This window comes from Vidua macroura, chromosome 18 (assembly GCF_024509145.1).
Source record: "Vidua macroura isolate BioBank_ID:100142 chromosome 18, ASM2450914v1, whole genome shotgun sequence".
Classification (NCBI taxonomy): domain Eukaryota; kingdom Metazoa; phylum Chordata; class Aves; order Passeriformes; family Viduidae; genus Vidua; species Vidua macroura.
This window is the reverse complement of record NC_071588.1, coordinates 14344881-14365068: the sequence shown is the minus strand read 5'-3', so window position 1 is coordinate 14365068 and position 20188 is coordinate 14344881. Positions and strand designations below refer to the sequence as shown.

Genomic DNA, 20188 nt, shown 5'->3' with positions numbered 1-20188 from the left:
AGTGCTCCCAAGTGTGCCTCGCTGCTCTCCAGCGCCCCCCCTTCCAGTGTTTCCCAGTCTCTCCACTTGGATGGTGGCACTTCACTGGGCAGTGACATCCCAGCAGGCATCAATGGTCCCGTGGGTGATCATTGCTCCCCAGGCACCTCTCCCTCTTGGTTCCATACCACCTGTGCCAGGAAATGCACTCTGGAGATCTCTCAGATGTCTGGATTCTCCTGTCAGGTACCAGGGGAAGATGGGGGGCTTGGGGGGCTGGCACAGGTCCCACATGAGGACCAGGGCTTGTGAAGGAGCCTCACCTGCCTGTTCCTCCTGAAGAGCAGGTACCTGCAAACATGGCACCCACCTTGGGCTATTCTGCTGCTCAGTCCCACCCTGAGCAGGAGGCAAAGAGGCAAACCCACCTCCTCACCCTCCTGAAGAGCCCGTGTCCCCCCACAAGGCCCCCCTCCCTGTCCCAGCCCCCGTGGTCCCAGCCGTTACACAGCTTCATCACCAGGCCTAGGCCACTCAGTCCAGGTGGGAACAGAGGTATTTATTTTGTATCCACAGGTGGACCTCAGCAGGTGAGCAGCCTCCCAGCCCCATCACCAGCAGCCTCTGCTGCAGCCACAGCTCCAGCCCCAACCCTTCATGCGCTGGATCAGCACTTGGAGCTGAGAGGGAGAGAGAGAAAGAGAGGTGTCCGATCAAACAGGCAGGCAGAAGGCAGAGAATTTCTGCAAGATTGGCTCAGGCCACCTGGGATCAGATCACGTCAAGGCGTCCATGGAGATGCCTCTGGTGATTTCCCAGCCCGTGAGAAGGTCCCTGGTGCACCTGAGGCAAAGCCAGGTTGGTCTGAGACTTTGGGTGTCCCATACCGATGTCCCACTCAGGACAAGGTGTTGTGGGGTAGGACTCTGCCAGGGAAGGACATGCTCTCAGGTTTGGGAAGGGGACGGCCTGCCATCAAGGTCCCTCTGTTGTCAGCCAGGACTTTTCTGTCCTACATGGGAAGCCGATGCTGAGTGTCCAGGTGGGTGCCAGGGGAGTCTAGACCTAGCACCACTTCTGTCCCCCGGGGCTGCCTCAGCGGAGGAACGTGGGAAATTTCATTCCTGTGGAGTTACCTGCAGAACTGCCTCTGCTGCTCCTGCCGCCCCTGCCGCCGCCGGTTGTTCTCAGCCAAAAACATGAAGATGTTCCTCTGTGTCTGATGTGGCTCCAGCCCATGGAGCACCTGGATGGCTCGTGGGGAAAGGTGTCTGCAACAACAGGGAATCATCATCCCAGAGCTGCCAGCTGCCTCTCCCCTCACCCTACCCTGCGCCCACACAGACCCACATCCACCCACCTGGTCCCGCATTCACCCACCTGCTTCCAGGCTGGAATATCTCTGCCATTTTCTCTGTGGGGAGGGGGGTTCTAGCCATCCCCCGCCTCACAGTGACCCCCTTTCTTGGGGGCTGGGATGGACAGTGCGGAGCCCAAGCACCTCCAATGCCAAATACCTGCCAAGGAGGGGACACTCTCAGCAAACCAGAGATGCCACTTCACAGAGGACCGCTGGAAAAGTGGGAGCCAGGAGACTTGGCACCCCACCATGGCTGATGGCTGCTTTTGCCTCCCAGAGTTCTCCCTTGTGGAACATATAGGTAAATCCCTGCCCTGCACCTGGGCGACCTCCAACTGCATCCCTGGGACACCCATCTCTCTGAGTCTTAAGAGTCCACTTGAAGCCTCAGGACACCCTAATCCCATCTGAGACCCCTCTCTTAATCTGGATCCCCAGGGACTCCTATCACGTGGGGTCCTAAGAGTCCCCCCCAGTCCCCAGGGACTACCCCCAAACTAGCCTAGGAGTGCCCAAAATCCCCCTGGGACACCCTAAGCCCTCAAGAAGCATCCAGCCCCTCTCCAAGGGACCTGTCCCATGCCTCATCTGTCCTTTGTAGTCCCTCCTGACCTTCAATTCCACCCTCTGTGCCCCTGTCCCAGAGGGGTTCTATGGGCAGCCAGGGTGACCTGACACAGAGGGTCTCTGCCCCTACCTGCGGCATCTGTTGGTCCTCCCCAGCAGCCCAGGCTTCCCATGCTGCCCATTCCACCTTCTGTTCTCTCCAGTGGGAGTTCCCATGCTCCCATTCTGCATACAGCTGCGAGATCTCCTGGAAGTGTCAGGCATGATTAGGCTCAGCTTTTGAGGGGCTTCCTTCAGGTCTGATCTATCTGGCACAAACCTGCAGTGCTCTTTGGCAGTTCTCAGAAGCCAAGAGTGTGATGTCAGGCCTGGCTGAAGGAGCTAACTCCTGCCCACCTGCCTCCCTCATCCTCGGAGAGCTGGCTGGGCATGGGGTGAGCACACTGCGGAAATACCAGCAGTCATCAGCATGAGTGTGGGGCAGATAGGGAACCTGTTTCCCTCGGGGCCTCAGGTGTTCAGGAGAAGTTGGGAGCTAGGGCTGTTCCCGTGGACTTTCCTACACAGTCCAAGTGTCTGAGGGGGATTTCACCCAGGGTGCAAGGATCCCTCCAAACCATTGCCATGAGAGTTTCACCTGGCAGGTGGCTTTGACCTTGGCTCTTGCTGCCTCATGCCTGGCCTCCGGTATGGTAGCACAAGGAGGGAAAACTTTCCAGGATGCTCTTGTTCCCCTGGGAAAGGAGGAAGCTCTTGGGAGCAGTCTGTGAGGTTGTGTGGTCACAGGATGTGATCACCCCATGTGTGACAGAGCAGCAGGAACCCATTCCATACCTGTTCTGACCCTGTGTTTCTCTGCAGCCTTTGTATGTTGGGTGGAAAAAGCATCGGACACAGCGAGCTGAAACCTGGAATCACAGAACGACAATATCCTGAATTGGAAGGGACCCACAAGAATAAGTGAGGCCAACTCCAGAAGCAAATGATGCCACAGGCTTGAGGAATGGCAGAGTCCACACTCTTCAGGCAATGAAGGAACCAGAAAATCAACACGGAAATGCACTCACCTGGGGAACATGTGGGCCTGTGCAGCCTGCACCCCCTGAGCAGTGGTCACTCCATTGCTGACACCAGAACCCGGCATACTTAGCCTCTGCAGAGTGACAGGGAGCTGTCAGGAAATTCCATGGAGAAAGCAGACAGGTCTCCTGCTCCTATAGGAGCCACTTCTCCAAATTCCTCTTCCCAAGTCTCATTCGTGAACATCATGGAATCAAAGAACCAATAAGATTGGAAGAACCCTTGGAGGCCGACAAGTCCAACAGTGGCCACATCCACATGTCTCTTAAATCCCTCCAGGGATGACGAGTCCACCACTGCCCTGGGCAGCCTGTTCAGGGGTGGACAGCCTCTTACATTAAATTTTCCCTAAAATCCCACCTAAACCTCTCCTGGTGCAATTTGTCTTTTGTTATCTGGGAGAACAGGCTCACCCCAACCTGGCTTCACCCTCCTTTCACGCAGATGCAGAGAGCAAAAAGGTCCCCCCAAGCCTCCTTTTCTTCAGGCTCAGCCCTCATAGTTGTTCCTCATGAGACTTGTGCTTCAGACCTTTTCCCAACCTCTCTGCCCTTCTCTGGGCACTCTCCAGCACTTCAATGCCCCCAGATTCCAGCTCACTGTGAGCAGCAGAGCCACCCAGGTGTCCTGAATCTCCAGTCCTGTAATGCAGCTGCAGTGGAACTGCATGCACAGGACATTGTCCTGGCAGGACAGGATGCCAATATTCTCAAAGGCGAACGTGGGGCGCTGCCTGTCCCTCAGCTGGAAGGAGTACAAGAGAATGGTCTCCTCCACACAGCCCCTCACCACGTCGGGCGGGAGGGAATTGGTCTGGGACAACCACCAGTAATCCAATGGCATGATCATGATGTCACCTGCAAAGAATAGAGCATTCTCACTACCACAGCTGAGCAAATTTTCACATGGGATTCATGGCAAAATGTCAGAAAGACAGGTTTGGTCTGGGGGCAACTCAAGCTGTCCTCCAACTTTGGAGGCGATTCCCCCCTCCCCAAAGAGCAGAGCACACACAGTCCCTCCAAATGTGGAGCTAGATCCCTTCTCACCAGGGATCATCACTGCTGGGAACACCAGCTCCCGTAGACAGGACATGTCCATGTCCAGCTGGAACACGGGTCTTCGAACCACAAACACCTCTTCTGTGCTGTTGACTTGCTCACGGACCACAGCAAAGGTCCCAAGACCTGGGACAAGAACTCCCTGCCCAGGAAGAAAACAAAACAGTTGAGATAGCTGTCACATCACAGACCTTTGAATCTAGGGGTTAAACTCAAGGCTCCTTTACTCTAGCTGGTGCAAAGGAGAAATCCCCACCAGCTATTCTCAAGAGGTGAAAGATCACATAAAAGGCAAAAATACAGTAAACTAAGGAAACTTTGGCAAAAGAATAAATACACTAACAAATTCAACATAAAACCAATTATCAATCACCCCATTACTTAGCATTTAGCCAAAAAGGTTCCATGAAAAGAGGATTAGAAGGAGAGACAGAAAAGGTACAGCAAAACACACATATAGCTACCAGCTCCTGAGTTCCCCCCAGAGTCTCAGACATGCTGCCTACCTTGTGGTCAGCCTGTTTTAAGTACTTGGGCCTTTGTGGGCCCATGCCCCAGGTGGGACTGCTGGCCACTCAACTAGAGGGCAGGTTAGCACCGCCCCCTAGGTGCTATGATTGACAGCCCAGCTGCAGGCTGGGGGCTTCATTATGCAAAGCCTGGCCTGTCCCTCCCACCAGACACAGACACTGGCATTACAAGTGGAAGACGTCTCGAGACATTGTTCTAATCCAGTCTCTGACAAACGGAAATGTGAAAACTGGGGGAAAAACCCTGTTCTCAATTTTTTTACTTTCCCTCTTCAAAATATTCACCAAAATTCTTCAGCTAAAGAAGAACCCAAGCCATTCCAAACCAGGGAAAGATTCCCAGGGATGATCCTTGGCATGGACCCAGCAGGATCCTGTATCTCTCTGCTAGGTCTCTCCACCCCTGGCAGATCAGAGCACACTAAGGTGAGCTCTCTCAGGGTGGTGCCATGATGCATCTCTCGGGGAGGGGGACCACAGGGGTCCAAGACACCAGCCAACCTTGTCCAGCTTCATCTGTCCTAGGATGTAGGCAGACACGACATCCCAGATATCCACCACCTCTGGAAAGTACCAGAAAGAGGTGTCAGGTTGCACTCGTGGCATTTTGGGGAGCTCTGTGGAGTGATAGATGGGACTTACAAAGAGCCTGGACTGGACTGTGCCCCTGGTTCCACTCCCCAGGGGAGCTGGGTTCCCTGTACTCCCCAGGCAGGGCTGGGGCAGAACTGGGGGTGTGAAAAGGCCTCAGAACCAGGGCTGTGGTCATCTAACCCCCAAAAGGAAATGGCAACTCAAAACCCAGCTGGCTCCTGAGAGCCCAGCAGGAGCTGTGAGACCTCCCATAAGAGCCAGAACCTTGAGAGGTCACAGCTCCCACAGCTCGGAAGCTGGCCCCAATAGGGGGACATGCTGAGCCCATGGGACCCTCAGAGCAGCCCCAACCCTGTCCAACCCTCCTTCTGGCCCCTGGGGGGCTGCCAAAACCCTTACCTTTGGTGGAGAGACGCAGGAGTGTGGGGAACAAGTAACTCTGCTTCTTGCTGATGCTGATGGTACAGCACCCCTCCATCTTGCTCCCCAAATTCCTCTCCAATCAGCCCCTGCCCTGCCTGTCCCTGAGGCCCCTCCCATTAAAGCTCCCACACCCAGCAGAACAACCCCCCAACCCTGCTTGAGGCTACAGGCAGTGCCCAGCAGCCCCCAGTTGTTACCATGGGGAGTGCCACCTTGTGATGTCACTGGTAGCCTGGGGAGATGCATTGTGACGTCAGCAGAAAGATGGCACCTTGGAGATGGGGAAGGGGGTTGTGGAAGGAAGAGTCTGTCCTGGCCCACCTCAGGTGTTGCCAGTTGTCAAGAGGTGTCATTGCTGCTGAGCTGGGCTGCCTTCCTAGAGAAAATCATAGCTAATAACCAAAAAAAACATATAAAAATAAAAATTCATCAATAATATCTATTAAAAAATGATGAAGAATAATCAATTTTCTGGGCTTCTTTCCAGCTGGACATGGACATGTCCTGTCTACGGGAGCTGGTGTTCCCAGCAGTGATGATCCCTGGTGAGAAGGGATCTAGCTCCACATTTGGAGGGACTGTGTGTGCTCTGCTCTTTGGGGAGGGGGGAATCGCCTCCAAAGTTGGAGGACAGCTTGAGTTGCCCCCAGACCAAACCTGTCTTTCTGACATTTTGCCATGAATCCCATGTGAAAATTTGCTCAGCTGTGGTAGTGAGAATGCTCTATTCTTTGCAGGTGACATCATGATCATGCCATTGGATTACTGGTGGTTGTCCCAGACCAATTCCCTCCCGCCCGACGTGGTGAGGGGCTGTGTGGAGGAGACCATTCTCTTGTACTCCTTCCAGCTGAGGGACAGGCAGCGCCCCACGTTCGCCTTTGAGAATATTGGCATCCTGTCCTGCCAGGACAATGTCCTGTGCATGCAGTTCCACTGCAGCTGCATTACAGGACTGGAGATTCAGGACACCTGGGTGGCTCTGCTGCTCACAGTGAGCTGGAATCTGGGGGCATTGAAGTGCTGGAGAGTGCCCAGAGAAGGGCAGAGAGGTTGGGAAAAGGTCTGAAGCACAAGTCTCATGAGGAACAACTATGAGGGCTGAGCCTGAAGAAAAGGAGGCTTGGGGGGACCTTTTTGCTCTCTGCATCTGCGTGAAAGGAGGGTGAAGCCAGGTTGGGGTGAGCCTGTTCTCCCAGATAACAAAAGACAAATTGCACCAGGAGAGGTTTAGGTGGGATTTTAGGGAAAATTTAATGTAAGAGGCTGTCCACCCCTGAACAGGCTGCCCAGGGCAGTGGTGGACTCGTCATCCCTGGAGGGATTTAAGAGACATGTGGATGTGGCCACTGTTGGACTTGTCGGCCTCCAAGGGTTCTTCCAATCTTATTGGTTCTTTGATTCCATGATGTTCACGAATGAGACTTGGGAAGAGGAATTTGGAGAAGTGGCTCCTATAGGAGCAGGAGACCTGTCTGCTTTCTCCATGGAATTTCCTGACAGCTCCCTGTCACTCTGCAGAGGCTAAGTATGCCGGGTTCTGGTGTCAGCAATGGAGTGACCACTGCTCAGGGGGTGCAGGCTGCACAGGCCCACATGTTCCCCAGGTGAGTGCATTTCCGTGTTGATTTTCTGGTTCCTTCATTGCCTGAAGAGTGTGGACTCTGCCATTCCTCAAGCCTGTGGCATCATTTGCTTCTGGAGTTGGCCTCACTTATTCTTGTGGGTCCCTTCCAATTCAGGATATTGTCGTTCTGTGATTCCAGGTTTCAGCTCGCTGTGTCCGATGCTTTTTCCACCCAACATACAAAGGCTGCAGAGAAACACAGGGTCAGAACAGGTATGGAATGGGTTCCTGCTGCTCTGTCACACATGGGGTGATCACATCCTGTGACCACACAACCTCACAGACTGCTCCCAAGAGCTTCCTCCTTTCCCAGGGGAACAAGAGCATCCTGGAAAGTTTTCCCTCCTTGTGCTACCATACCGGAGGCCAGGCATGAGGCAGCAAGAGCCAAGGTCAAAGCCACCTGCCAGGTGAAACTCTCATGGCAATGGTTTGGAGGGATCCTTGCACCCTGGGTGAAATCCCCCTCAGACACTTGGACTGTGTAGGAAAGTCCACGGGAACAGCCCTAGCTCCCAACTTCTCCTGAACACCTGAGGCCCCGAGGGAAACAGGTTCCCTATCTGCCCCACACTCATGCTGATGACTGCTGGTATTTCCGCAGTGTGCTCACCCCATGCCCAGCCAGCTCTCCGAGGATGAGGGAGGCAGGTGGGCAGGAGTTAGCTCCTTCAGCCAGGCCTGACATCACACTCTTGGCTTCTGAGAACTGCCAAAGAGCACTGCAGGTTTGTGCCAGATAGATCAGACCTGAAGGAAGCCCCTCAAAAGCTGAGCCTAATCATGCCTGACACTTCCAGGAGATCTCGCAGCTGTATGCAGAATGGGAGCATGGGAACTCCCACTGGAGAGAACAGAAGGTGGAATGGGCAGCATGGGAAGCCTGGGCTGCTGGGGAGGACCAACAGATGCCGCAGGTAGGGGCAGAGACCCTCTGTGTCAGGTCACCCTGGCTGCCCATAGAACCCCTCTGGGACAGGGGCACAGAGGGTGGAATTGAAGGTCAGGAGGGACTACAAAGGACAGATGAGGCATGGGACAGGTCCCTTGGAGAGGGGCTGGATGCTTCTTGAGGGCTTAGGGTGTCCCAGGGGGATTTTGGGCACTCCTAGGCTAGTTTGGGGGTAGTCCCTGGGGACTGGGGGGGACTCTTAGGACCCCACGTGATAGGAGTCCCTGGGGATCCAGATTAAGAGAGGGGTCTCAGATGGGATTAGGGTGTCCTGAGGCTTCAAGTGGACTCTTAAGACTCAGAGAGATGGGTGTCCCAGGGATGCAGTTGGAGGTCGCCCAGGTGCAGGGCAGGGATTTACCTATATGTTCCACAAGGGAGAACTCTGGGAGGCAAAAGCAGCCATCAGCCATGGTGGGGTGCCAAGTCTCCTGGCTCCCACTTTTCCAGCGGTCCTCTGTGAAGTGGCATCTCTGGTTTGCTGAGAGTGTCCCCTCCTTGGCAGGTATTTGGCATTGGAGGTGCTTGGGCTCCGCACTGTCCATCCCAGCCCCCAAGAAAGGGGGTCACTGTGAGGCGGGGGATGGCTAGAACCCCCCTCCCCACAGAGAAAATGGCAGAGATATTCCAGCCTGGAAGCAGGTGGGTGAATGCGGGACCAGGTGGGTGGATGTGGGTCTGTGTGGGCGCAGGGTAGGGTGAGGGGAGAGGCAGCTGGCAGCTCTGGGATGATGATTCCCTGTTGTTGCAGACACCTTTCCCCACGAGCCATCCAGGTGCTCCATGGGCTGGAGCCACATCAGACACAGAGGAACATCTTCATGTTTTTGGCTGAGAACAACCGGCGGCGGCAGGGGCGGCAGGAGCAGCAGAGGCAGTTCTGCAGGTAACTCCACAGGAATGAAATTTCCCACGTTCCTCCGCTGAGGCAGCCCCGGGGGACAGAAGTGGTGCTAGGTCTAGACTCCCCTGGCACCCACCTGGACACTCAGCATCGGCTTCCCATGTAGGACAGAAAAGTCCTGGCTGACAACAGAGGGACCTTGATGGCAGGCCGTCCCCTTCCCAAACCTGAGAGCATGTCCTTCCCTGGCAGAGTCCTACCCCACAACACCTTGTCCTGAGTGGGACATCGGTATGGGACACCCAAAGTCTCAGACCAACCTGGCTTTGCCTCAGGTGCACCAGGGACCTTCTCACGGGCTGGGAAATCACCAGAGGCATCTCCATGGACGCCTTGACGTGATCTGATCCCAGGTGGCCTGAGCCAATCTTGCAGAAATTCTCTGCCTTCTGCCTGCCTGTTTGATCGGACACCTCTCTTTCTCTCTCTCCCTCTCAGCTCCAAGTGCTGATCCAGCGCATGAAGGGTTGGGGCTGGAGCTGTGGCTGCAGCAGAGGCTGCTGGTGATGGGGCTGGGAGGCTGCTCACCTGCTGAGGTCCACCTGTGGATACAAAATAAATACCTCTGTTCCCACCTGGACTGAGTGGCCTAGGCCTGGTGATGAAGCTGTGTAACGGCTGGGACCACGGGGGCTGGGACAGGGAGGGGGGCCTTGTGGGGGGACACGGGCTCTTCAGGAGGGTGAGGAGGTGGGTTTGCCTCTTTGCCTCCTGCTCAGGGTGGGACTGAGCAGCAGAATAGCCCAAGGTGGGTGCCATGTTTGCAGGTACCTGCTCTTCAGGAGGAACAGGCAGGTGAGGCTCCTTCACAAGCCCTGGTCCTCATGTGGGACCTGTGCCAGCCCCCCAAGCCCCCCATCTTCCCCTGGTACCTGACAGGAGAATCCAGACATCTGAGAGATCTCCAGAGTGCATTTCCTGGCACAGGTGGTATGGAACCAAGAGGGAGAGGTGCCTGGGGAGCAATGATCACCCACGGGACCATTGATGCCTGCTGGGATGTCACTGCCCAGTGAAGTGCCACCATCCAAGTGGAGAGACTGGGAAACACTGGAAGGGGGGGCGCTGGAGAGCAGCGAGGCACACTTGGGAGCACTGGAGGGGGCACTGGCAGCAGTGCAGGAGACAGTTTTGGAGAAATCCTGCAATGTTTGCAAATATTGAGGTCAGGATGCCACTGTGGGCCAGTGCGAGTGGCTGCAAAGAGAGGCCGTTTTCCATGGGAAAAAGAAGTCATTTCCCCGGGCTCTGGGGATCTACTTAGAGCTGGGGTTTGGGGCTTTAAGGTCACAGAGGTTCCTAGTGTCTGACATCTGTAGTTTTGGAGAAATCCTGCAAAGTTTGGAAATGTTGAGGTCAGGATGCCAGTGTGGGCCAATGGGAGTGGCCTCAAAGAGAGGCCATTTTCCATGGGAAAAAGAAGTCATGTCCCCAGACTCTGGGGATCAACTTAGAGCTGGGGTTTGGGGCTTTAAGGCCACACAGGTTCCTAGTTGCTGTCATCTGTAGTTTTGGAGAAATCCTGCAATGTTTGCAAATATTGAGGTCAGTGAAATGAACAGGGCTAATGCCTTTATTATTAATGTTCAGCTCTTTATTAAAAAGATCAGCTGGGCAGGGGGCTCGATGCAGAGCTCGCCCCCGCAGTTGTAGCTTTCCCAGGCGGCCGAAAGGAAGGAGGCGTGCAGAGTCTGTCACTGAAGTCCAGCGCAGCGGCAGCTGTCCTTTCTTCTTTCCTTGTGGCACACTGGTGGCCAGAGGTGAGAAGGCGTGGTGTGTAGAGTCTGTTGCTGAAAGTCCAGAAACAACAGCTGTCCCCACTCCTTCTGTGGTGGCAGCATCAGGGCTCTCTCTCTCTCTCTCTCTCTCTGCTTCTGTCTCCCTGCTTCTCACAGCCTAACCTAGTCTATTCTTTCTTAGATGATGGCAACGGGTAAAAGTCAATCAGGGGATGTGTTTCCCTCTTCCTCAGCTAGGGCATTTGTCTAGACTCCTCTACTGTGTTCAGTTTTTGATTTATAGTCCTTTTTATCTCCTAAAAATACTCCCATGATTCTAAGGGGTTTTTATTTGCATGTTAGTCCCAGAATGGCAGTGTGGAGGGGTGGGTGCCAGTTATCTCCAGGTAGTTTAGAGAAAACAAACAGAGCAATTAGCTAATTAGCATTTCAATATCGGTACTTAGCTAGAGTTAGTAGTTTTTTTAGTGTTGCCATGGGAACTAGGAAGGCCCTGCCCGCGTCTCTGGGGAACACGTGGAAACTGTTAATTACAAATCCCTCCGTCTTTGGCTTTTGAGGGCTAACTTCTTTTGGCATTTGTATGCTTTTACTCATGTCTGATGGTAATTCTCGTGTTCTTTAGAAACCAAGTAAGACTTAATAATATTCTAATTAAATTTTTTTTCAGTTAACTCCTTTGGCTAAAGGACACTTAGTCTTATTAAACAATTACCAAGTACTTAAACCTTTTCTATGGTACTTTAACTCGGAAACAGTTATTAACACCTTACTGTATATCAGCCTCTAGCAAGTCTTCTTTAAAGTTAATTTTAAGTCCTCTGGTTTCTTAATTACTGTCCATGCACAAGAAGAGGCGGGTGACACTGTTGGGTCTGGTCTGGCGTCTGGGGTTGGCACTGGTCCTTTGACTCTGGTGACGTGGGTCCAGCCTTTTTCTTGGGTCCGCACCACAGTGTGTGTGGTGAGTAGCACCTGGAAAGGTCCTTCGAATTTGGGGGTTAATGGAGTGGTAGTGTTCCAGGACTTTATCAACACCCAATCCCCAGGACTGATGTTGTGGGCATTGGCGTCCAGAGGGGAAGTTTCGGAGAGATACCCCTTCTTTCGGAGGCCTTCTAGGGATTTTCCTATGACCTCTAAATATTTCTGAGTTGCTGCCTCCCCTTTCAGATAATCTGCTGTACTGAAAGGGGTGATTAAAAAAAAAGGGAGTCCAAACATTATTTCATAGGGAGAGGACCCCTATGTCGGACCGAGGTCTGGTTCTGATGCACAAGAGAATGAGAGGTAAACACCTGAGCCAATTCATCTTTGTTTCTTCAATTAATTTATTTATCACATTTTTAAGAGTTCTATTCATCCTTTCCACTCTTCTAGAGCTTTGAGGATGCCATGGGGTGTGCAACCTCCACCTTATCCCCAGGGCTTTTGTTACTTGATGTAAAGTTTGAGCGACAAAATGTGGACCTCGGTCCAAGTCAATGGTATTGACTAGCCCATATCGTGGTATGTTTTCTAAGATTATTCTTGCAACTTCCTGCGCAGTTTCCTTTTTGGTTGGGAAAGCCTCCACCCAGTCAGTGAGGTGATCCACGATCACTAGTAAATGTCTGTACTTTAATTTTCCCTTGCAGGATCAACTTTTGGGCTTCTTTTATCGGGATAGCTGCTGTGATTACTTGCAGGCAAGTTGGCCATCCTCTGGCTACTGGGTCTAGTAGTTTTGAGAGGTAGGCTATTGGCTTTTTTTTTTTTAATCTTTCCCGCTTAAATACATTCTTAGGGCTTCTTTGAGCAACTCATTCATGTTCTTTTCTTGCCAGTCCTCTATCTTTTCTAGTTTTTGTCTAATATCGGGCCAGGATTTGGTGACAAACTAGACCTTTAAGAGGACTTGACCCTCTGGGCTATCTGGGTCTATATTTGAATACAACTGGAAATTTCATTTTAGTCGGTTAAGCCAAATTGCCGGGGTCTCATCCTTCTCCTGAGTACCATCAAAGGCCAATTTCGTGTTGCTTCCCCTAGGGATACTCTTTGATCCCTCTTATCATGAGGGCCCTATAGTCTCCCATGTTTTGCCTACCTTCTTGCTGGCTGGGACGCCAGTTGGGGTCCACCAAGGGCATCCTCTGGTTCCCTTGGGGCCCCAGTCCACCCCCTCTTTCCCATATCTTCACCCCTGCCGCTCGGATCATCTGGACCTCTCTTGGAGAGAACAGAATGCTTAGAATAGCTCAGGTCTCCCCAGGTACAAATACTCAGCCCTAGAAATTGGTCCAACTGGCTAGATATTCCAACGGGGTCTTCCACTAAATTTCTTAGCTCTTTCCCAAATCCCCGGACTTCGGAAGCTGCCAAAGGTGCAGCCACAAACCTAACTCCCCCAGCTGCTCTACCCATAGGAATCCCTCTAAGGGGAAAGAGCCCCTCCACCCTTGGTGCTTTGGATTGGGTGCTACAATACGGCCCTTTTTCTAAGACACCAGGCAGGGAAATAGTAGTGGAGACAGACCCTGGAGGCCAGGGGGCATGCCAGGTGGTGAACCAACACTGGGCAAGGGTGGCCTCAGCTCCCAAGTGGGAGGAGGCAAGGAAACTCCAGCTGGAGAAGGAGAAGAGGGACTTGGGGAGATGGTTGAGGAAACTAGGGGAAGGGACGATGGAACAGAGGTGGGAAAACGGGGGAAAGAAATCAGGGACTCAATAGGAGGGGCTGAAGGACCAACTGCGGAAACTGTTGGAAGTAACAGGAGCAGAAGGGGGCAGGTAATCGAGGGGGTCCCCTTCCTTTATTTTTCTAGTCTCCCCCTCTCTATTCTCTTTGTCTTCCTCTCTATTTCTTTGTAACTTGCATATTCTCAGTCTCATTATTTATAGAATTCTCCAGCCAGCAAGCTGCATAAGATAGTTGTTCTATATCAAGGTCCTCTTGCGCTTTTTTTGGGTTTTTTTGGTTTTTGTTTTTTTGTTTGTTTGTTTGTTTTTGTTTTGTTTTGTGTTGGTTTAACTGATTACACATCCACTGATCTCGGGTTCCATACCGTGGCCACTCTCCCTGTAATTCTAACTTCGGCCATACTTCTATACTGTAATGTATCATCTTACTCTTGTCTAGACCCTTTGTGGTCTCCCAAGAATCCCATTGGTCTAACAGTTGCCCCAAGGGGCTGTTAAGGGGGAATTCTCTTTGCTTTGGAAGGATTTGCTCCTTTACTATAACCTCTTCCCATTTTCAGGCCTCAAAACCAAAAAAATATATACCTTAAATGGTGCTTCTATCTAAAATGGAATATACTGTCAGGCAGCTAAAGGTCATCTGGCCCCTCCCAACTTAGCATTCTGAATCACTTGACTAAACTTAATCTCTTTTAACTAAATTCCCACTCTTGGTCCTACCCTCTTGGCACTTTACATTGTCTCTTGGCCAGGACAATCACTAGTCACACTCTCATCTATTGTTTTCTGTTCTTTTGCTCTTTGGCCTAAGTTTTGAACTTCTTGATGGACTTTCTAGGCTTGTACCCCTGCTAAGTCCGGCCCAAACTCTTACTTGGCCTTTTGCCTAACCTTCTTACTAGGCTTAGGAAGCTTGGTCTCCCTGCCGAGGTAAGGTCGAACGTCCTGCCGAGCCTTACACTCGAACTCCGGCCAAGCTCCCTTGCCTGACTCTCCTGCTAGGCTTAGCTTAGCAGTGAAGGTAGGCAGGGAATGAGGCGGGTCGCGGCTCCCACCCCACCCCCCCCCCCCCCCCCCCCCCAGAGCCCGGACCGTGGGAACCGGGAGAGAGGTTGCGGGGATCGGGGGAGGGGGTGGAGGGAGCTGAGTCAGCACCGGGGGAGTGGCTGGTGATGAACTCCCCCAAGGGGTGGAGTCGAAGGGCAAGGACATGCATGATTCATTAGGGGAGGAGGGATCGGGGGGAGGGTTTGGAGACCGGAAGAGGTTTCGGGAAGAAACGCGAAAAGGATTGTGGGAAGAAGGAGCCTGTATGTTGGGAGAAGCCTGTATGTTGGCCGCCGCCATCTTGTGCCACATGGTGAAGAGAGCACATGGCCGGAGCCACCACATGGCGGCCGCCATTTTGTGCCTCCGAGGGGAAGGAATTTTTTGAGAAACAGGGTCAGGAAAATTAAAACTAACATTGGATGGGGCTGAACAGAGTGGGGATATAGGGATAGGGGAAGGATTCAGAGCAGTGTGGCCTGCACTGTTCTGACAGGGGTCCCGGGAATTTTTAAAGGAGCCAGAAGAATCCTGCAGGCTTAGCCGGGATGCTCGTCTAAGAATTCCCGGTTTTGGGGTAGAGGGAAAGGAAAGAGGAACAGGATTTGTAGAACTGGGGTCACAGTTGGGGATTGATCTATCTAGCGATGGCTGTGGCGGTGCTTCATAGTTATTTTTAATAATATCACGAATTTGGAGGGACAAATAGGTAAATTTTGAGAGGGAGGGGTCTCCCTGTTTCAAAATTTCCCTACCAACCTGATCCCAAAAAGGGGTTTCAAACAATTTGGAAGGCACTGTCCTTCTCCTTCATGAGCCCACCTCCCAAATTCAGATACTACCTCCAAAATTTGAACACGTGCAGGGATTGATCCCACACAAAATGTGTGAGGGCTGAAAGGTCCTGGCCTTTACCTCCCCTGGGCAGAAAAGGCACCAACACATCTCTGTGCTCTCCAGTCTGGTGTGTCGGTGCCTTTGTGACAATGAAGGCTTATTGCATCTAGAACTAGAATCACAGCCAAAATATCAAGAGGTTTGTTGCAATTGATACAGACAAGACACCTCTTTCTTTGTGCAGAATAGCCGAATTTTTATTGCACACAGCTCATTTTTATGTGGTTATCAGAAGGCATTGTGTTTGAATTTAGTTGGCCAGCAATCCAGTGAACAGTTCATTGGTTGGTAATGGCTGGTGTACATGTCCATCAAACTTTTTTCCTTCTAGATGTTTTTACATTCTTTCTTCACGGATTCTCACGGGATGGACTTCTTATTTTTGTATGTACAAACTCTTTTCTTGCAAGAATAGATTGTTATGCAAACTGATTCTCATTCTTATAATTATTTTCTTATGGGAACTTAACAGGCTAGCTTACTTAGAATAGCAAGGCCTGAACTATGTTTTACAAGGTCTTTCTTTTATACGGTTTTACTTGTTGTAAAATGTTGAAAATCGTTCCTTAACAAACAAGGAATGATTTTTTTTCCTCCATAAAATTCCATCTTTTAATAGAATCCCACACCATTTTCTGATTGATTTTGTATGGTGCCACCTGATGTGTCTTTTCAGAGGTGGTTTGGTTCGGGTTTTTCCCCCCCTCTTCATCATTCACCAGTGACTAACCATGTCACTTAGCACAGTGGCAGGGCACTACAGAAACAAGGTGTGAAGCAATGCTGAGGATTCAGGATGCCCATGTCCCCCATTTTAGCATCTTTCTGGCAACAGCGGGAAATCCAAATGACAACATCCTTTCAAATGCACTTCATCAGTCACAGGAAGCTAGGAATGACCTTCCCTGAAACTTTGAGCATGGCACGTTTATGCATGCAAGTTTCTCCTGGGGAGGAAGCAGAGGAAAATTTTCCACAATGAGAACAATCAGCCACTGGAATAATCACCCCAGGGAAGTAGTGGATTCCTTAACATTGGATGCTTTTGAGATTCAGCTGGACTGGGTGCTGGACCAGTCTTGTCTAGATTGTGCTTTTGCCAGGAAAGGCTGGTGCTGGATCCTTGAGGTCCATTCCAAACTGGGATTCCATGAGTTTATGAAATCAAACAACATGCTCCCTATGCTCTGCCAAACCTTTTCTGAACATAACACCCAAAGATAGGTCTCACTTTTTCTCTAGAAGCTATCTTCCTAGAGTCACTGCTGGTTTTCCATCCCTCAGAGCTGACCGAGCAAGGACTCATAGGACCAGCTCTGCCTCTAGGAGAGCAAGTGGCAGTGGCCAGTGACAGAGTGTATATCAAATGCTGCAAGACAAAGCTTATGAAGCAGGTGTTGTCCAAGTTCTGGAGCTCCCCCCACCCTGACACTGGCTGGTTGCTGCCAGGCCACACAAAGCTTCTGCAGGGGAAACAGGACCCTTTGTGATCGAGTTACTCCCTCACTAAGGCCTGCAAAGAAATCAGATGCCGATGGACAAGAAAAGCTTCTTGTGGCTGAAGAAAGGCTTTTCACAAAGTATTCTTCTGCACCCAAAAGACCCAGCTCTCACCTATAATCCAAGCACACAGCAGAGGTGGCCATTCTCCTTCACCCCTCCACACACAGCTCTGGAAAAGGACTATTTCTTTTTGCTCACGTGCAAGAAGCTGCTTTTCTCTAACTCTGGCCAACTTTCTTTCCACCCAGAGCCTTGCATCTGATCACTAGTCTGATTAGTCACCATGCATTTCTACAGGGAATCACCTGGTAAGGAGTGTTCAGAGGAAAGACAGAAAAAGGCAAGTGACTAGCACACAAGGCAACCTCACTCATTGTGCCTTCCTCCAACGTGTCTTGTCTTTTGGGGAATTTGGTACTGTCTTGGGGTGATTTTATGATGATGCTTTATTCCCTAATCGTCTGCTTTATGTCCAGAAAATGAGTGCTGCAGCTTTAATATGGATCCAGAGGTGGGGTGGGGAGCCTTGGGTTCCTGTGGGGGCTCTGTTCAAGCTCTCTCTCTGGGTTCTCCTGACAGTGTGGACCAGGACGCTACATTGTTCCTTTTGTTGGATTGTTGTTTCCACACACACCCCCCCCCCCCCAGCTAGCTCCCAGCAAAAGGGTTTTTCCCTCTGTCATGGGTTGGTGCTGGTGCAGTGCCAGTGCACCCATGAAAATGTATTTTTCTCAAATGGCTGCTGTGAGATGTGACCAGAAACAGAGCAGAGCAGGCTCAAGCTTAGAAATAAAGAAAAAACTTTATGAACCTACACTGTAAAAAAGGAACACACAGGAAAACAGAATGAAAACCTTCCAAAACATTTCTCCTCCTCCTACCCTATTTCCACCAAAGCACAGTGAGACAAAACCTTGGATTCTCAATCAAGTTACCACCTCTCAGATAATCAATTCTCAGTTCATCAAGGGAGAGAGGAGTCCCTCTTGTACCATAGTCTCCCACAGAAAACACAGTTGAAACCTCTTATGTTTCCATGTCACACATGGCACTGCCCAGAGAAAATCTGCCATCGTGACATCCTCCTTCCAGGTCACAGTGCTCTCGCCACCATCCATGGACCAAAACTGCTTATAGGGTTCCTTTTAAGGATGCTTTGCCAAGTACCAAAAAACAACAATTTCTCATTCTGGGACAACAATCCCCCCCATTTTCTCCTCCCCTGGGGCCGAGGGTCTTGAGAACAGAGATCTTCTTCCCTGAAGACAGAGGACACCACCACACCCTCCTCATCTTTCTGTGTTCACTTCACTCTTGCACATGACATCACCCCAGCAGGTCACTCTCACTCCTGCACTGGCAGGTCGCTCTCTTGGCTCAAGCCATTGCATCCCCCTAAATGCAGTCTCTGTATCACAGGAAAATTGTTCAGTCTATGGCTATACCAGAAAAAGTCCAGCCAAAGGCTACTCCATCATCTCTTCCCACCTAGGATTCTTTCCCATCTTCTTCTGACATCTCAGGCCCCAGGCTGTCTCCCTTCTCTTTCAGATCAAGGAGGATTAGTGTTTTGCAAAGTTTTTTGGTCCAAGAAAGGGTTAAAGTCTTGGGCTCTGCTGCCCCCAGGACGCCTGAAATCTCACAGCAGCCTGCCCAGGACTCCCATGGCTGGGCACCTTCCCCCCCCTCCTTCTCTTTCTCCTCTGCTGGCAGTATGCCGGCACATGATACCAAATTTCAAGGTGGCCCAAGCTCTCCCTCTCTCTCTCTGGGAGGGCTGCCCGGGACATCTCAGTGTTTCTCCACCCCTCCGTCCTGCAGGGGCCAGCCCGGTTCCATTCCCTTCACCCCCTTTCCCTGTCCAGGGCTCCTGGCCTACCTCTCCTAGGCCGCATGGCTTCCCCTCCCCCGCCCAGCCTGTGGCTAGGCCAGTGGAGGTCTGAACTCTTCACTGAGTGGAACTAAAGAGAAAGTTCCCCTGGGCATTCTGTGCTCTTAACCCCTGTGTTCTGAGAGGTGTGTCTATGTCTTCAGTGGTTACACCAGGTGTCAATATTCAAATTGGACCACTGATTGGTTTGGCTATAACTTCACGAGAAAACTCACTTCCTTGTCAACCTATGACACTCCACCCCTAGAGAGCTCCCCTGGGAGTGCACTCACAGCCAAGTGAGTTTTCTTGTGAAGTTAAAAGATATATTTTCATGGGTGCACTGGCACCGCGCCAGCGCCAACCCATGACACCTTCTCTTCCCCTAGTCTGGAGGCTGTACCAGGAATCGTCTCGGCAATTTGTTTCTTTTTCTGTGAACTGGTTTGGCTTGGCTTTTTTTTTTTTTTTTTTTTCTTGCTTCAGCTCTCCTGGGAGCCAGCGGGACCACCCCAAACCTGAGACCTCGAAGGAGCTGAACCGACACGAGAAAGGACATTTAAATCCACCAACTTTGGCTGCTGCAAGGAGAAGACCCATGCCAGAAATCCAACAGCTGTGAACTCTTTTCTCCTCCCGTCCCCATAGACAAAGAAGGGTGGTTGCAATCTTTGCCTTGGCCATGCAGCAAGGTGGGGGTGTGGTGAAGGATTTAAACTTTTTTTTTTTTTTCCTTTTCCTTTTCTTTTTTTTCCTCCTGTGCTTTGTGGGCACCCTTATTGGTTTTTTTCTACTGTTAATAAAAAATTGCTTTTTTTTTCACTTTCACCCCCAGATATTGTGAAAAATGTTTTTCTGATTCGTGTCAACTGGCAATGGAATCAGTCGAAAGTGGATACGTTCCCTGGGATAACTACAAAGAACGGTTTTGAAACTTTCTGACCGAATAGCCAAATAAAGCACCGAACAAGAAAATAGAAGAAGTATAGTAGAGTATAGAGATGAGGTGGCAAAAACAACTGATGCTTAGAATAAAATAGAGGAAGTTTTGGTAAAGCTAAGGGATATTACAGCAGAGCAACTAAATGCTTATGTATAATAAAAAGCTTGAGGCACTAGTACCAGACAAAAATTATGTAGCAGACACCGGTGAAAGGCCTCCCTCCAGACAACCACAAGCAGGACAGGAAGCCAACGATCACCTGGAAAGATTATGAAATTGCTGATCCCAGCTTATTGATATTTGCTGATTCGGACTAACACAAGCACACTGGAAAATGCTTTGTAGGCTTAAAAGCAGTATATATACTCTGGTGAACTTGTAGTGGTGTGTGCCATTAGTGGAGCAGTGACTCCCCAGCCACCCAGTGCTG

The 20188-nt window shown here is 51.1% G+C and overlaps 2 protein-coding genes across 11 annotated transcripts; one reads left to right on the top strand and one right to left on the bottom strand.

Annotated features, from left to right (window-relative positions):
• Nucleotides 1–517: 517 nt before the first annotated feature.
• Nucleotides 518–5737, bottom strand: LOC128816398 (coiled-coil domain-containing protein 81-like). Of its 5 annotated transcripts, none has more exons than XM_053994011.1 (12): nt 5571–5737; nt 5079–5194; nt 4036–4189; nt 3587–3843; nt 2974–3059; nt 2741–2814; nt 2544–2658; nt 2226–2349; nt 2037–2153; nt 1360–1496; nt 1116–1250; nt 518–659 (listed from the first exon to the last, which is right to left on the bottom strand). In XM_053994011.1, exons 1-12 carry the CDS (start codon nt 5647–5649, stop codon nt 647–649), a joined length of 1407 nt encoding a protein of 468 aa, XP_053849986.1. In that variant the 5' UTR covers nt 5650–5737; the 3' UTR covers nt 518–646. The 5 variants fall into 5 exon arrangements, with proteins under 5 accessions (XP_053849986.1, XP_053849984.1, XP_053849985.1 ...); XM_053994009.1 differs by lacking the exon at nt 518–659 and adding an exon at nt 672–991; XM_053994010.1 differs by lacking the exon at nt 518–659 and adding an exon at nt 672–991 and having other exon boundaries at nt 2544–2640.
• A 325-nt stretch (nt 5738–6062) lies between these two features.
• LOC128816579 (coiled-coil domain-containing protein 81-like) lies at nt 6063–19831 on the top strand. Of its 6 annotated transcripts, none has more exons than XM_053994312.1 (11): nt 6063–6139; nt 6332–6399; nt 7116–7201; nt 7361–7434; nt 7517–7631; nt 7826–7949; nt 8022–8138; nt 8679–8815; nt 8925–9059; nt 19302–19507; nt 19651–19831. In XM_053994312.1, the coding sequence occupies exons 1-10, from the start codon at nt 6088–6090 to the stop codon at nt 19435–19437; spliced, it is 1044 nt and encodes a 347-aa protein (XP_053850287.1). In that variant the 5' UTR covers nt 6063–6087; the 3' UTR covers nt 19438–19507; nt 19651–19831. The 6 variants fall into 6 exon arrangements, with proteins under 6 accessions (XP_053850287.1, XP_053850284.1, XP_053850282.1 ...); XM_053994309.1 differs by having other exon boundaries at nt 6332–6588; nt 7535–7631; XM_053994307.1 differs by having other exon boundaries at nt 6332–6588.
• The last annotated feature ends 357 nt before the right edge of the window (nt 19832–20188 follow it).